Raw genomic sequence first — 15,827 nt, forward strand, 5'->3', positions numbered from 1 at the left:
AAATCATAATACAAATAAAATATATATAGATGTATACATGTATAATAGAAAATACAATTTTTAAAAAATAACTACCTAAAGTCTAACAAAAAATTGTTTTTAGTTAATCATAATATTTATATAGCAACGTTACGCGCTTGGGTACTTTCTATATACTTCTTTACGCCCGCCATCTCGATTTTCTTTCATTTTCTGCCATCGGGTAACAAAACAAAATGCGTACAAAATATATAATCTTTATATATCCTTTTGGGGGTGGTGTAAATCATAATTGCGAATGAAATCAAAAAAATTAACTCGTATATACAGCAAAAAAATGGGAGGAATACTATACAACTACTATCTAATCGCTTAATCATATGCATTTGCATGTACTTTTATGCGTTCTTGTATTTTCCAAACTTAAATCATATACAAACTACACAAAAATATATAATATTATATATGTAAATGTAAATTTATGCCGTTTCTCGTGCGTCACATGGTAAACATATAGTCGCTCTATCAATCAAACCTAATTTCGAACACGTCGCCTGTCGGGATAATCGGGAAAACTGATTCCCTACTTCATAGCTTTGGAGCTGCACCTATATCATGCATTTCCGCCAGCACCATCCAAATAAATAATAAAAAAAATTGGTTCATATAAAAACAATTTTGTGGGTGGAAAAAAGGTTAACAGAATTTTTAAAGCCAATAATTTAAGGCACCAAAATGGGGATCATCAGCCCTACAATTTTTGTACAACAGGTACGGAGGTACACAGAAAAAAAAAAACAAATGCACATCTAAATTAAGAACAGAACTGATCCCTATGCAGGACCTAGCACAACTTGGTTGTCAAAAGGACTCATCCTGGTGCACGGACACGGACAGGCGACGCTCCATCAATTGTTCCTTTGCGTAGGTGGTTGCTTATGCGATTTCTCTGTAATGTGTTGTATAAGTTTTACAAAATAGTTCTTTCTCTTTCTATCGCCCTCTCCTTGTCACTCGCTATGTGTATATATCTTGCTCTGTCTCTCGCAATATACCTGCCATCTTTGCTTGGTTCCCATTTAATTTGTGTGTTTTGTGTACTTCGTGTGTGCGAATAAATTACTTCCTGCCCTCGGTACAGATTGTTTTTCGTGCGTTGCATTAATACGATTTGTTTCCCTCGAAGTTGTGCCATTAGTTGTTCTCATTGCAGTGCATTAAGCAATTCGATCTCGGATCCTTGCCAACTAGTTAGTTTAAGTTTCCTGGGTCGGGTTTCAATGGGTTTCAATTTGTAATATATTGTATTCGACACAACTTCCTCGGGTCTGCGCATGAATATATAAATATATTGTGATAGATTATGTAAGATTATGTATTTCAACTGCTCTGCTGAGTTGTTTCGCAATCAACACTTCTCTACACTCCTTTTGGTTAACTTTTAAGACCCAATTCGGACACAACACTGCAACTGCACATTGAAATAGGTATATATAGTAAAATAGATTATGATGACTACTTTTTACAGAACCTAAGCAGCAGAGGGTATTCGCACTCCTTTCAAGTAGCTTTGCCACGCCCCACTTGAATTTAAAATTAGTTTCCACCGTTTAAGATGCAAAACATTGTTTTAAACGCAAGGCTCTGTGAAGCAAGACTACTTAGAGGTGTTCGCATAGCCTTTGCTACATCGATTTGCCTTTCTAGCAACTTTGTTCAGGGTTAACATTCAATTTAACTTTGTTTTTTAAAAAGGTGTGTTTAGCTTTTGTGTGTCTAACCGACTATTGTTAAATATCTTCTCGTTATGCCTTTGTTTATATATATTAAACCTTTCGTTAATACTCTTGTAAACTGTGGGATTCAAAGTGTCAATTAATCAGGTTAACCACATTTAAGCAACTGCTACTTCGGGGTGGTCTTGTCGCAGCAATCTGCACTAGGAGCTATAAACTATGTTTTTTGTCAGGTTCTTTAAAACGCGATATAAGCAGACTGTCTGCTTTTAGCCATATTACACTTTTAGTTTTGTATAGACTGTTTGCTAAGAATGTGAGTTCGCCAGAGCGAAACTGGCACCTTCTGTTTTCTTAGTCTGGGAGTACAGGTTTCTAGAAGCGACCCCGGTTAATGTTCTTGATGCGTATGCCCACTTCCAGGACCTGATCGCCGTTCCCAGCGGGAGTTGTGCTGGTGCTGCTGCTGTTGCTGCTGCTTCCGCTGCTGTTGTTGCCACCCACACCTACGCCAGTCGGCGGTGCACTGGAGGCCACTCCTGCTACTCCACCGCCGTTGCCATTACTGCCATCGCTTTGGGGCGAGTTATTGTTGTTGCTGCTGGATCCGGAACTAGATGCGGGCAATGCCACACTCGCTTCGGCGCCAGCTTGACCCGTACCGAGGCGCCGCAGCACCGTGGTGGTGGTCGTTGTGGTGGTCGTCGTCTCGGCCGCGGCTGCGCCACTGCCTCCACCGCCAGATGTAGCGCTGCCCAGCTTCAGCAACTGTTGCTGGTGATGGCGATTGTGGTGATTGTAGTTGATGGCTGCCAGGTCGTGACCGTGTGAGTGATTCGAGCAGCCACCATTGCTGGCGGAATAGTCGTGAGGACCGCCTACTGTATGCCGCCGCTTAATGGACCGATTCTGCTTGTTCTGGATCTGGCGCTTCTTGGTCAGGTTCATATCAGTCTTCTCGTCCTTGGTCAAGCCAGTGGTGCTCAATGCCTGGCAGCAAGCCACTCCCACCGCCACCGCTCCAGCTACTCCGCCCGATACTCCCGCCGCTACTCCTCCGGAGGGCTGCGCCGTTATGTGCCGGGTGGAGTAGTTCCGGCAATTGAAACTGGCGCTGCGAAATAACCGATGATCTCTTCTCTTTTTGTTGTAGCGCTCGATAAAAAACGAAGGCGACGGGCGTTCGCCGAGAAGCAGCTTCTCCTTGGGATCACTGGTGGTCGAGCCCTCGGAATCGTCGTCGGAGGCAGCTCCTCCGGCGGATCCCACCACCCTTTCAGCGCCTCCAGCGGCTGCATTGCCTCTTTCGTAGCTTAGATAGTTACTGAACCTGGGATGTATGCTCTTGGTTAGCGTCGTGACACTGCTCGAAGAGCTGCGCGAGGGAATAGCGCCGGCCCCACCGCTCCCGGTTGGCGTGCCTACTGGCGTGGCTGCTCCGCTAGTTGGTGCAGTGGAGCTTCCCTGATGAATGGGCACCGTGGCTGAGTGCTGTAGCTTATGTGCCGCCTTAAGCAAACTTGGGGGCAGTGGTGCAACTCCACCCGACTGCTTTGAAGGCTTTTCATCGCCCCCAATTGTATTGGTGGCCGTGCAGGAGCGGCTTAGGTGCAGGGATAAGGGGGCTGTCTCCAGGGGATTGCAAAACTGATGGAACAGCCGCTCAGGCGACTCGTCCGCATACGGAATGTTCTCGGAGTGCATGTGCAGCGGTTGACCCAAGGTGTGCCGCCGGTTCTTGGGAAACTCGGGCGATCCATTCTCATCGTTCGATTCGGAGCCGCTGCGCAAGTTGCGTAGCTTGCTGTCCAGTGTGTCCGTAATGGTCGTCAGCGACATGGAACCTGGTTAACGGTAGGGAGTAACATAATTATCAGATCACTTATCTCTTCGCATTAAATCCTTACCCGTATCGCTCAGCCTGCTGCTAGAATCGTCGTCCGTTAGCAGAATGGATATGTCCACGCTGCTGCGCTGTTGTTCCTTGGCCAGATTGATGCCTACTCCCAGGCTGTGACCAAGGCTGCCAGACGACTGTCCTGAGTCCTTTTCGTCTAAGCTGGCCTTGCGCGTCTGATGCGATGATCTTGAGCCCAGGAAACCTCCCGTGCTACGCTTCTTAAAATTGGCGCTCAACAATTTGGAGGATGTCGCCGAGATGGAGGAAGAAATAGCCACCGCCGTTGTTGAGCACGCCGACGATGACGATGAGCTGAACTTGGTAGTGGAACTGGATGAGGATGAGGCAGATGCCTTGCCACCGCTGTGGAGCGTCGAACTGCTCGAAGTACTGGCGGTGCTGCTCGCGGATGCCGAGGCCGAGGCGGACGCCTTGGCGTAGTCCAACGACTGAAAGGGAAGAGAGACGGAAGAAACGGGTGTGGGCAGGAGCAGAATTAGAGCCTGGTCGCAAATGCTCTGCACAGCCTTGCGCTGCGCCCGTCGCTGCTGGATGGTGGTGGTGCTGATGGTTGTGGTGATGGTGTTGCTACTACTTGTGCTACTTGTGGTGTGGGTGGTGGTGGTGGTGGTGGTGTTGGTTGTGGTGTTGGAGGAGCTTCCGCTTACCAGAACGCTCTCGCCGGAGTACGTGTCCGAGTTTACGGCGCTGCGCTTGCCATGGGTCTTTCGTCTGAGCTGCGGCATAAAGCGCGAGGTGCGCGTGGTTTCGCGCTCGGTGATCCGCTCGATCTTCGACAGGTTGTGCAGCAGCATGCTCGTCTGATCCTCCTGCGTCTGCTGCTGCGGCTGAGCGGCGCTGACGGCAGCGGTACCGCCGCTTACTTCGGCTATATCCGGCAGACTGCCTCCTTCGAAGAAGTAGTCGTACTGCAAGTCAAGGGTACATATGTAGATTGTTCATGCTGTATATAAACCTATAAATTCAGGATCCTTACCTGTGTGACCAGCAGCTCAACGATGCGGCACTGATGCTTCATGTCCTTGACTGCCGTTTCCAGGGTATCGTTCGGCGTCCTGATTATCGATGGCCCAAATATGATGGCCAGGTTCTTGGGCTCCATGCGGTTCACATCGCAATTGCCGCTCACTCGGCACAGATGCCGAATCAAGTGCTTCATTGTTTCGTAGGGATGCCGTGGTAACGATTCCACAATCTCGCGCAACAGGACAATTCTCTCCAGGCCAAACTTCTTGTCCGCCTCAATGAAGTTGATATAGTAACTTGCCGGCATCAAGGCATCGGGCAAGCTGCGAATAAACAACTTGAGCAGGCTGCTCACCACATTCACATCCTCCCAGCGATCATCGCTGGCACAACTCTCGAACTGAAAGTCCTTGGTGTTAACAAGTTCGGACAGCTCCGATATGGCCGCCTTGTTGCCGGGTATGCGATAGATGCCCACCACGCCCAGACCCTTCGTCTCCACAATGTTCGTGCACACTTCTACCAGATGCGGCACATACGCATTGACCTTTGACATGGGGCAGCTGCGCAGGGGAACGCCAATGGATCCAATTTGCTTGGCTGCACAGGCGGATGGCGAAGCCAAGTCGTGGTGCGACACTCCTCCGCTGCCACTGCCGCCACGGCGGAAGAGTAAATCCTTCCAGTTCTTCGATTTGGGCGATCCTAAATCCTTATCAGGTATATGCTTGTGCGAAGAGGACTTCCTTGCCTTCATCACCGGCGAAATGGAGTCGCTGGTGGCAGCGACAATAGCCGCAGCTGCTGGTAGCGCAGAAACATGGTGACTGCCACTAGCGTCTGCAATGCCACCCGAATGGGAGCTCAAGGGTGAGCTGTCGGCTGCACTCGCTCCACCTTGGACGTCGTCCAGGTAACTGGCGCTAGCCACTGTTTTCTGTGGTTCTGCCAACTGCTTGCCCTGTGGCTGATGCTCCTGTTAAAAGTTAATGTAAGTGGACGTTTCTCGGCTTATGTGCACATGAAGACTTACATTATCATCGTAGTTGAGGCTGTCCTTCCACTGCAGTAGTCCGAACAGACGCTTCATCTCGTTGCTGCTCTTCGTCTTGAATAGGATCTCCGTGTAAGGACCGCTGCTGCAGGTGGACGAGGAGGTGGATGCGGTCAGGGCCGATGCTGAGTTGGCAGCGGGCTCATTCGCACTGCTGCTGCCCGACGAGGCTAGCAGCTTGTCGTGACCCTCGTCCAGGTTTAACTCGTTGCCCAAGGAGGCCAAATGGGCTCCACTGGGCGATGGCTTCGACTGCATACGGATCAAGTATTTCTTCTTATCCATCGACTCGTCGAAGAACTTAAAGTTTCTAATATCAAGTTCTATCACCTAAGGCAAAAAGACGATCATTTCGATTAGTTAACGAGGCCTGGGCTATCCATCTATAAGGCACTTACATTGTGCTCCGATTTGGCATGGCGGCCTGAGTAGATACGCAGCAGATCTCCCTTGATCTCCAGCTTCACCTGACGCCACGATCGGTACTCGGACATGCGCTGAAAATGGAACGAGTATTATTCGTATGCTTGTTCTGGCTGCCTCGTGAGAAGGACCACTCACTTTTCCGTTGATGCAAGAGGACTTGATCTCGATTTCCGTCTCAAAGGCCTCCAGTTCGTTTGGCACATACTTGCCATTCAACTCGGCATCAATGTGGATGCTATTCAATTTCGGAAAACAAGTTTATTTATTTATTTATTGGCAATATGATACACGGACAAACCTGCTTCGCATGTCACTGCTCATGGAGGCCCTCCGACTGCCGTGGGCCGACAGACGCACATCCTCCAGGCCGTTCGGCGTCTCGATGAACTCGTGGCCACCGCCTGTGCCTCCAATCACATCGTAGGTGGGATCCGGATGCTCCTCCACCAGGGACTTCGTCTTTTGCGGCTCGACGACAGCAGCCACCGGAATGGGGATCGAAATAGGCAGGGGTGCTGGTGCTGGAGCTGGAGCAGGAGCAGATGAGGGCGTGGGTCCAGATGCAGATGAAGCTGCTGATGCGGATGCTGGACCTGATGGCCCTGTTGCCGCGGCATCTCCGCCAGCGGCAGCCTCCGCATTGAAGTCGGTCTCATTGTTGGTTGCCCGCAGGTAGGATATCCTACGCATTGGTTTGCCTTCGTCGAAGGAGCTGGAGGATAATGGCTTGTAGCGCCGCACAACGTTGCCGCTTCCCGACGCACTGTCCACAATGGCTGCCGCTGTAAAATAAGAGGCGGAACATAAATTGACCATCGGCTTCTAGCCTCCATTAGTTTAATAATATATTTAAGTCTACAAAATGCGACAAATAAAGACGCTAATAGACTGCAATTATAAAAGCAAAGCTGTCACACTTTTCAGGATAATAACGTTTAGGTAACGTTTCTGCCCAAAGTAAGGGACACTTTACATGGGCATCAGATATAGCAAAGGAACAAAGAGCAAACGAGACAGGCAAACCAAGAACCTACCACTGCTCTCGGCGATGTCCGCCAAGGTGGCAACGGAGGAACCAGCAGACGGCTTATCCGGCAGCGTCACAAACTCTGCACCAAATATGAAAACACGATTGTGGTTAACTATCTTAGTAGCTGGAAGGGCATGTGGAATAGATGCGAGGTTAGACTCACTGCTGGATCCCACTGGCACCGGATCGATGGTGGCATTCGCCAGGGTCGCCTTGTGCAGCTCCATGCGGCTACTCGTCTGTCCATCCACCGTCGTCGTCGTTGTCGTTTGCTGCTGCGTCTGATGGTACTTGGCCAGCGGATGCTGCTGCAGGGATTCGTACAGCACACTTTGCTTCTTCACCGTCGTGGTAGCCGAACTGCTCGACGTGCTGGCAGACGACTCCAGGGCACTGGTGTTGATCGACAGCGGCTTAAACGGATCGAATCCCTTGGACATGTGTGACACCAGCTTGCGCTCAAAGCTGTGGATGAAGAGGAAGAAGAAACTAGTGAAGTATTCACGCAATGGGTGCATTTACAGAGCCGCTTGCTTCTGGCCTACTACTTACACCTTATTGGTGACTCCTGTCTCCTGCAACGTCTCAAAATAGTCCAGATCCTTGGCATACTTGGCATTGTTGTTGATCATCACCTGGCGATGTTGCGTCTGCTGGAGCTGCTGATGTTGCTGCTGGTGATAGAGGTGATGCTGCTGCTGCTGCTGGTGGTGGTGGCACACACTGCCAGGCGCCGTGGAAGACCGCTGCACCAGCTTACCACCTGAGTGGTACATGTCGTAGCCAAGGACATGATGTTGCTGTTGCTGCTGCTGCTGCTGTTGCTGCTGCTGCTTGAGCATCACTTGATGGCGACTGCGCGGTGGAGGCACCACCACTTGGACACCGCCTGGCGGCGTGTGCGAGGGAAAGAAGTGCTGCTGGTGCTGCTGCAGGTGTTGCTGCTGTGCCGGCGATGAGGACTGCGCCTGGTTGCCGTTGATCGAGGAGGCGGAGGTCATGGAGGCGGGCACCGGCGACTTAAGGAACTCCTCCTTCTGCTTGATGGACTCGCGCAGTCGGATCATCAGGTCGCTGTTCTCACTGCCCCCCGAAAGGGATCCCGACCCAGATCCGGCTGCTGAGCTCGGACCCGCTCCGACTGCATACAACGCCTGGTTGTGGCTCGTCGCGGACTTGGGCTGGCGGGCGGTGGGTGTGGGCGTGTTCGTTGCCGAGCTGGCCGATAATACTGTTAAATTTGGCGGCTGATTAGCACTGCAACGAAACATAGAAACATAGTTGATAACATTAAAATGCGTCATCCAACTTATTTACAACAAGAAAAGTCATTTGATTTCGCTAGTAATTCCTAGTAACCACATTCATTCATTCATATATTCGCAATACCACCTTATTTGTGTCATTTAATGCAAACAAACTTTCAATTTATTGAGTTTAGCCACAATTTACAGCGAAAAAACGCCACTTTACACGCCGAATTCAACAGTCGGGTTTTCTATTTGCCTTCCAATAAGCGATAACCGAGCACAAGTGCTTCTGTTGGCGGATCTAGACATTTTTCGTAGCCCCATAATTTTTTCGCACCACAACAAAAATATTTGTCAATTGAATCAGCGGCTGATGGGCAGACGCAGTAGCTCCAAATTGGCAATCGGCCAAAAGCAGTGCGCTCCAAGTGTGCTGACCACTTTTTGATGGCACGTGCCACCATCAGTTTGTCAGTCGCTCAATGAGTTTGAGTTTGGCTCCGATTCGCTGTCGTCACACGGTGCGCATGCGCAATGTTCCCACTATCGTACGCCGATCACGATCGGCGACATATAGCCGAATTCCATTCCCTATTTTGCGGAAAACAAATCCAAAGCTCAATATTCTTATATCTTAAGCAATCAATTCATTTAATGCGCTTCAATTGAACTTAAGTTGGCGTCCGTTTCGGTCTTAGGAAAATGATTTTAAATTAATTAATAAAGGTAGAACGCAAGATGACTACCAAGTAAGTAGTAGTTAAGCTTGTTAAGTTAGTTAAGTTGCAATTTGGTGAAATGATTCACACTATTCACACTCTGTTTTTTAAACAGTTTGCATACTTAAGTTTAAGTCACTTCCTTTGCCGGCGATACAATTTATAACTGTCATTGCTAGACACAAAAGTTTGCTGTGAAAATCATGAATCTCTGTTTTATTATCAGCCAACCATGACGTACAGGTTGACTGAGGGCGAAATTCGGAAGCCAAACAATGCGTTTCACATATTCATACTCGTACACCCCCCAGTTGGAAAAAGTTGTACTTTTCCGACTTTCGCAGCCGCTAATGACCACACAATACAAAAGATTCGCAGTTTAAATAGCTCGGTTTAAAGTGCTTAAAAGCCCAAAAAAAAACACAAATGCTGTAGTCAGTATTTAAGCCATCACTTATGGAACTGTGGGTTTGACTGAAACTGAATTAACCTGCGATCATTTCCCACGAATGTCAACACAAAAGTTTTCAGAAGTTTGTTCGAGCAAAAAGATTCCGAGAATTATCAGGTTAATGAAAAATGTAGCAAACTTCAACATGCAATCAGACCCACGCGTTTGTCAAATTTTCTGCATTTTCCGCTGACATCCGTAATTGACACGAATGTCAAGTAGATACACAACACATGAGTTCACGGCTAAAAGCCTTTTGTGATATGTGAAAATGTCAAATTGTGGACCGGTTTTTGGGCATTTTTCTTTGTCCGCTGCATGTTTGTTTTTCTTGTTGCTTTTCCAACACCACCAGCACCGCTACAGTGGGCACTCACTTGGTTAACCAGCGGCTACGGGCGGGCAAACAAAACAAATTTGATTTGGGCCATAGTTTAAGTGGCTGAGAGCAGAGCAGCACGAATAATTAAGTTCCATGTGGCGCACAAAGGAGGCGCATTTGCGTATCGAGTTTTAGCTTCTCGTCTGTGGTGGCACTACAAACGGCAAATTAGTTTAACCATGCCTCCACTTCCCGCCCCCGCATCCCGCATCCTGCACATCCCACATCCTGCTACCCACATCCTGCGGCCCACAGCCTGCATCCCGCCTTCGTAACCTCCGCCTCTTCAGATTGTCAAATGAAAGTTCAACGCTAAAAATAGTATGCTAAATGACAGAGTGTGTGTGCGCCAGGATGGTTAATTCAATTCGCTTTTAAAAGCCTTTCCCACACTCGACGCTCCAAACACCGGCAGACTGTCAAGGTCAAAAGGTAATGAATAGATGGCCCCAAACCCAAACGTAGCCCCCAACCCCCCACACCTTCTATATATCCGTGGATCATATTTCACAGGTCGCAGAATAAAGGTAACACACACACACACGCACCGTGTTTCTATTGCCTAGTTGTCAGCGCACAGTGGGCTGAATTGTATTAATTATTATTAAGTTAATTAAGATAATTAAGTTATATTAAATTAATACTAAGAACAGTTTTAGGTGCATTTTTGTTAACAACTTGTTTCTTTTTATATACTCCTATATTTAAACATATTCAGTGCGGATCGAGCCCACTGTGCAGCGGCATAGCAGGTAGCAATGGAAATAAAAAAAAAGTCGGATCAGGAGCTCGTGTGCTCAGCAAATATATGTGTGATTATTGGCAAACGCGCGGGCATTTGTCGGGATTATTATCTATGCATAAGCTTAATATATAAAATTCGATGAGCAAAATACACTGGGCAAAAATTTCGATTGAACGAACCCAGGTACCCAAAATCTGTATTCCCTCTAAAAGCGATTATCAAAATTTAAGTTATGCATATGAATATAGACATGGTGTATGTTACAACGATAATTCAAGCAGGAGCTAGAGTCAAGTGGCTCGACTATTGGATACCCTCTACATGGCCAATGAAATTGCGAGAGAGCTTGAGATACAAATGCAATGTAATGTTTAGCATTCAGTTAAGTTAACTTTAAATCGTGTTCTCATGGCCAGATTTAAACAATTTTCGGCACGTAGAAGAACATTATTAAGCCAGAACCATGACCTTTAAAAATCTAATAATGCTTTAAACATTATTCTTATAGTTCCCGAGATCTCGACGCTCATACGGACGGACAGAAGGGTTGGTTTGACAAGTGATCCTGATCAGGAAACGCTACGTGTCAGCTGTTACATACTCTGCAAAGCATCTAATATACCCTTTTCCTCTGGTAGTAAACGGTGTAGAAATTTATATCGGTGCCTGGGTGCGTGATGCAGAAAAGCTGCTACACAAGTGAGACTCGCATTCAATTCAGTTCGATTCAACTCGATTCGATTCGATACATGGCCCCTCACACCCACACCCACAACCACACCTACACCTACACCCACACCCACACCCAAAAGCCCTTATCACCCCCACATGCACACACATAGTACACCCCATAATGGTGCATATCGATAAGGGGTGGCCAGCGAATTAGCCGTATCTGTATCTACAGGGGGCATGAACACACATATGTACATATGGATATCTATAAGCTCCTCTCTTCTCCCTTTCGGTTTGCGGAATTTCGCGCTTTTATTGTCCGCACTGTGGGCACATTTCGTATTATTTTCAGTTGCCTGATTTGCGTTTTGCCAACTCTGGCGATGCTTTGCAATTAACAAGTCGTAAATAAAAAATTGTTGACATATTTGATAAGAAGCCACAGTGGGAACGGGTTAGATAAGGAAAGTGAGAGAGAGAGTGCAAAAAGAGATCCATAAACACACACTCATTTTCTCGCGGTGTTTAATTTCCGCAGGTTTCTCAATTTTCTCCTCTTTCTTCCGAACAAAAAATGTTTAGAAACTCAAGTCATTTAATATAGGAGTAGATTTGGCGAGTAGTTTATTTACAGGGTATTTACTGCACAAATGAAGAGATTTGTGTGATTTGAAGACCCTCGTAGGCTTCAGAGTTACTTTCACTTCAAAGCTGCTATACATGCAAATGACTTATTCACTTGTTAGGAGCTATGTTAGATATCTGTTAGATATTTCCTGGCTTTTGGAACTGATCTGAAACACTTCCTCGATGAAAACTGGCGTTTCATCTTCGTTTGCACCTTTACTCGAGGCACGTTCACTATGTTCTTTGTTTGAAATTGTTCTTCGCCTCATTGAAAACACTGGAAGTCTTGATCTAATGTACATTCATTTTTTACTGGAACAAGCTCTCGGTAAATTGTGTTTTCTTGTTGCTCAAATTGTTTGGGTTTCATTCCATTCCATTATCACATTATCAGTACTGCACAGGCAAAAAAATTTAAATTAACGAGAAGAAATTAACCTGTTTTCGCTATTGGGATCGATCTCGAATCGTATCATTTTCATGTGTATAAGCATCGGCTTTTTCGCCCCCTGATAGGGTAGCGCATACATTTTTTCTGGCAGTGTAGTACGGCAGCCGGAGCTGCCGAAATATGCGAGCAAGTGAATTAAAATTACAAAAACTTCGTTTGCCGCGTATCACAATATCTGAAATCTGCACGAACCGCTCGCCATCGTCAACTAAACTAAAGTACTACGCAAAGTCCCTGCGACTAAACTATAATAAATAATAAAAAAAAGAAGGCACAACAAAACCCAGCAAAAATTGGCTTTGTATGCATGTATGAAATTTGTATTAAAGAGCGGCGGAGGCTCAGCAATTGAAAGAGACCCATTGAGTGGGCAGTGACCGAATGGCGAACGACCCACCGACCGATGCTCTCCTCTCACTTGATTTCCTTTTTTATTATTTCAGTACAGTGATCCCTCTGTGAGATGCTTCATACAGTGAACTTAACTCGTTGCAGGCATCTAGCATCTATATGTCATAAGAAATTTGCCAAAGTTGAGCAAAGAGTACAAATTCATGTTGTAACTTTTGTTATTCATAGTTATATATAATAGTTATTAATAATAGTTATTATATTTATATTTATTATACAATTATATTTATTAAATGCATAAAAAAAACCAGACACAATTTGAAAGCATAAAAATTTAAAAATCTACTTTAACTTTGATTTAGTAACCTAACCATTATCCCATTGGGTTGACAAATGCCAGTGCCCACTGTACTTTGTAACCAATAAATAGATAAACAAATAAAAATGAAGCGAGGGGCGGCAAGTGGGCGCAGGGAGCTGCCCACAGTTTGCACAGGATCGGCGAAAGGGAGAGAGTGGGAATCACTATATCACTATCAGTCACCGACTGACCAAATATATACCCCATACTCTGCCGCCTGACCGCCCAACCCCCTCTCTCCCCCTCTCCCGCCGCCCAGCTGGCAACCTTGTCTTGCTTATTTATTTACCGAGTGGGCGGATGGGCGGTGGAAGGGGGAGATGGAAGGGGGGAGGGGGGACAGCCACCCAACCGCAGGGCGTATACGTAATTGTCAAAGCAAAGTAGTTAAATTTGTACAGTGCACAGTGGGACCAAGCCTTGCATGGATTCTTTTTGGAATATTTCAAATCAAAATAATGATATGAAGTTAGATGCAAATGAAAATAAGGCCCACTCACTGTGCACGCAGCAATGGGTTTTGCATTTCCGATGACATATTTTCGCCAGCCATCAATCAATCGGGCGATCAATCAATCAATCAATTGAAGCGAAATTCATATGCAAACAAAAGAACGCACACAAAGGCGCAGTGTTTTCGCGCAGTGCAAATTACTTCAGTGGCATGTTTGGAATGCCTGGAGTAGTCAATAATTTACATGAAGCCTCCTGCCGGGCAGCCGCCAGATCAACTCAAACCCAATCCGAGTGGTCTCGGTTTCCATCTCGATCTCGAAAAGATAAATCCGCATCCGCTCGAGGGAAACAGGGGGCGAGACGAGGATACGACTTGAAGTTGGCGGGAATTGAAGGCATTATTTGCTACCCATTCTTTGCTGGCATACAACGCTCAATTAAATTTATCGTAATCATTTAACAATGGGGCAAATATTCGCTTTGCAGCTCAACAAATTTATTGTTATTGTTGCGAGGTGTCCGCTTACATTCGCTGTGTGTGCATAAAGTTATGCGCGGTTACTTATTTATTTTCCCCTCAATTTCAATCCCCCGATTAGTCAATGGGTAGTGCTTACTGTGCAGTAATAATAATTGATTTATTTATTCATATTCATGTGCAGCAACGCTGCGTATACGCAACGCGACTGCAGGGGATGTTGAAAAATGTCTGATATTGCGTTTTGAATATTAAATTAATTTTGAATTATTTATGCGTTGGCAGAAATTGGCGCGTTTAAGTTTTTAGCAAGGTTTTACCTTCAATAAAACCGTGCTGAAAGTATAGAAAAGTATCTATATTTCAATCAAAGAATTTGTTTCACATGGCATAACGCCATAACAACCTTAAATCGATTAATTTAAAACATATAGGTGTCAAATTTGTTGTGATAATACAAGTGAAGTCTTTACATGTTCGTTGCGCATGAACCGCAATCAATAATCAATCAATTTCCAAAGTTATCTCTCAATTAAAAGACCTGTGAAGTCTGTGGGGAAATTTCCAGTTGGTCAATAGACGTGTGTATCTATTCTAACTGACAGTTCGCTGCTAGATGCTCGCCTAAGTTTCTTGCCCCAACCAACTCACGTAATTTGAAAATTGCACATGCAGGCAACTTAAGACGTGACAAACTTTCCGAAAAGAACACGAGAAATCGTATACAAAGAAAGCTAGCGAAGGGTACACAAAAAGTCGTTGGATCTTTCGCACCACAAAATCTAATTAAACTAATGGTTTTCCCTTTCGGTCTAAACTTTCCATCACCAGAGCACTTTAAAGATAACTATCTCAAAAGTATATAGTATGAACAGCGGAAATCAATAAGTAATTTAAATAAGCATTAACTAAAACAGGAAGAATAAAACGGCTAGATTATTTCATAAAACTCGACCCTTTGGAGAGGTCGACCTTATCTATGTACAAATAAGTACGTTGTATATCCCCGCTGACGTCACATGAACTTTTTATAGAATACGAAATAATAAATAATTTTTGCACATCCCCAAACGGACAGACGGACAGACGGACATACGGACAGTCAGACGGACAGCGGGAAATATATGGAAAATACATTTCATTCAGAACAGACAGACGCAAAACAATGACAAATATGCATGGAAAGACAGTGCGAGTCGAGTCGGGCGATGAATGAAACGAGACTGAAATGAGGAATGTACGAAATGGGAACGCCAGATGAAGGAGCACTGGAGTGAGTGGGTTCCGCCGGAGGGGAAGCTAGGATGAAATCACCGAGCCCGAGGCCCCGCCGCAGCCACAATGGCGACCAATATTGGGCTGCATAAATGTGGCAACTGTGTTGCCCCCAAATATTACAACTATCTATAAGTCTATAACCAAAAACATGATCTACTTGCAACAATAACAATAATGTGTCAAAAACTCAATTGTTTTTAATTATGCATTTCATTGCTGTTCATTAGGCGGTTATTAGTTATTGTCATTTAGTTCATCGCAATTTGCATCACTCATCCGCCTGCCTCATTGGTTGCACCCTTTCCGTCCCCTGATCGCCTGGCATTTCTTCATTTCCAATTTCAAATATTAAGTTTTCACTTACATATTTCGTTGGTTTTTTGTGTGGCAATGAAAGTGAAATACATAATGTGCAAGTAAATGCATCTGTGTGCGATGTTTGTTAAAGACAGCAGAGACGACTGACCGCCTCTCAACTTTTGCCACCATAA

The 15,827-nt window shown here is 45.8% G+C and overlaps 1 protein-coding gene across 5 annotated transcripts in view; it reads right to left on the reverse strand.

Moving 5' to 3' along the window:
• Positions 1-220: 220 nt before the first annotated feature.
• The window catches only part of LOC117148382 (serine-rich adhesin for platelets), a 38,715-nt gene continuing 23,108 nt past the window's right edge, over positions 221-15,827 (reverse strand). For 2 of the 5 annotated variants that reach the window (XM_033315739.1, XM_033315738.1), the window contains exons 6-15: positions 7,665-8,369; positions 7,276-7,577; positions 7,117-7,191; positions 6,381-6,864; positions 6,218-6,317; positions 6,055-6,153; positions 5,636-5,986; positions 4,613-5,578; positions 3,623-4,544; positions 221-3,559 (exon numbers count right to left, since the gene is read on the reverse strand). In XM_033315739.1, the coding sequence (XP_033171630.1) occupies positions 2,091-3,559; positions 3,623-4,544; positions 4,613-5,578; positions 5,636-5,986; positions 6,055-6,153; positions 6,218-6,317; positions 6,381-6,864; positions 7,117-7,191; positions 7,276-7,577; positions 7,665-8,369 (5,473 nt within the window). In that variant the 3' untranslated portion in view covers positions 221-2,090. The remainder of the gene's footprint in view (positions 3,560-3,622; positions 4,545-4,612; positions 5,579-5,635; positions 5,987-6,054; positions 6,154-6,217; positions 6,318-6,380; positions 6,865-7,116; positions 7,192-7,275; positions 7,578-7,664; positions 8,370-15,827) is intronic. The other 3 variants (XM_033315741.1, XM_033315743.1, XM_033315740.1) reach the window with 3 other exon arrangements.

The sequence above is a fragment of the Drosophila mauritiana genome, chromosome X (assembly GCF_004382145.1).
Source record: "Drosophila mauritiana strain mau12 chromosome X, ASM438214v1, whole genome shotgun sequence".
Classification (NCBI taxonomy): domain Eukaryota; kingdom Metazoa; phylum Arthropoda; class Insecta; order Diptera; family Drosophilidae; genus Drosophila; species Drosophila mauritiana.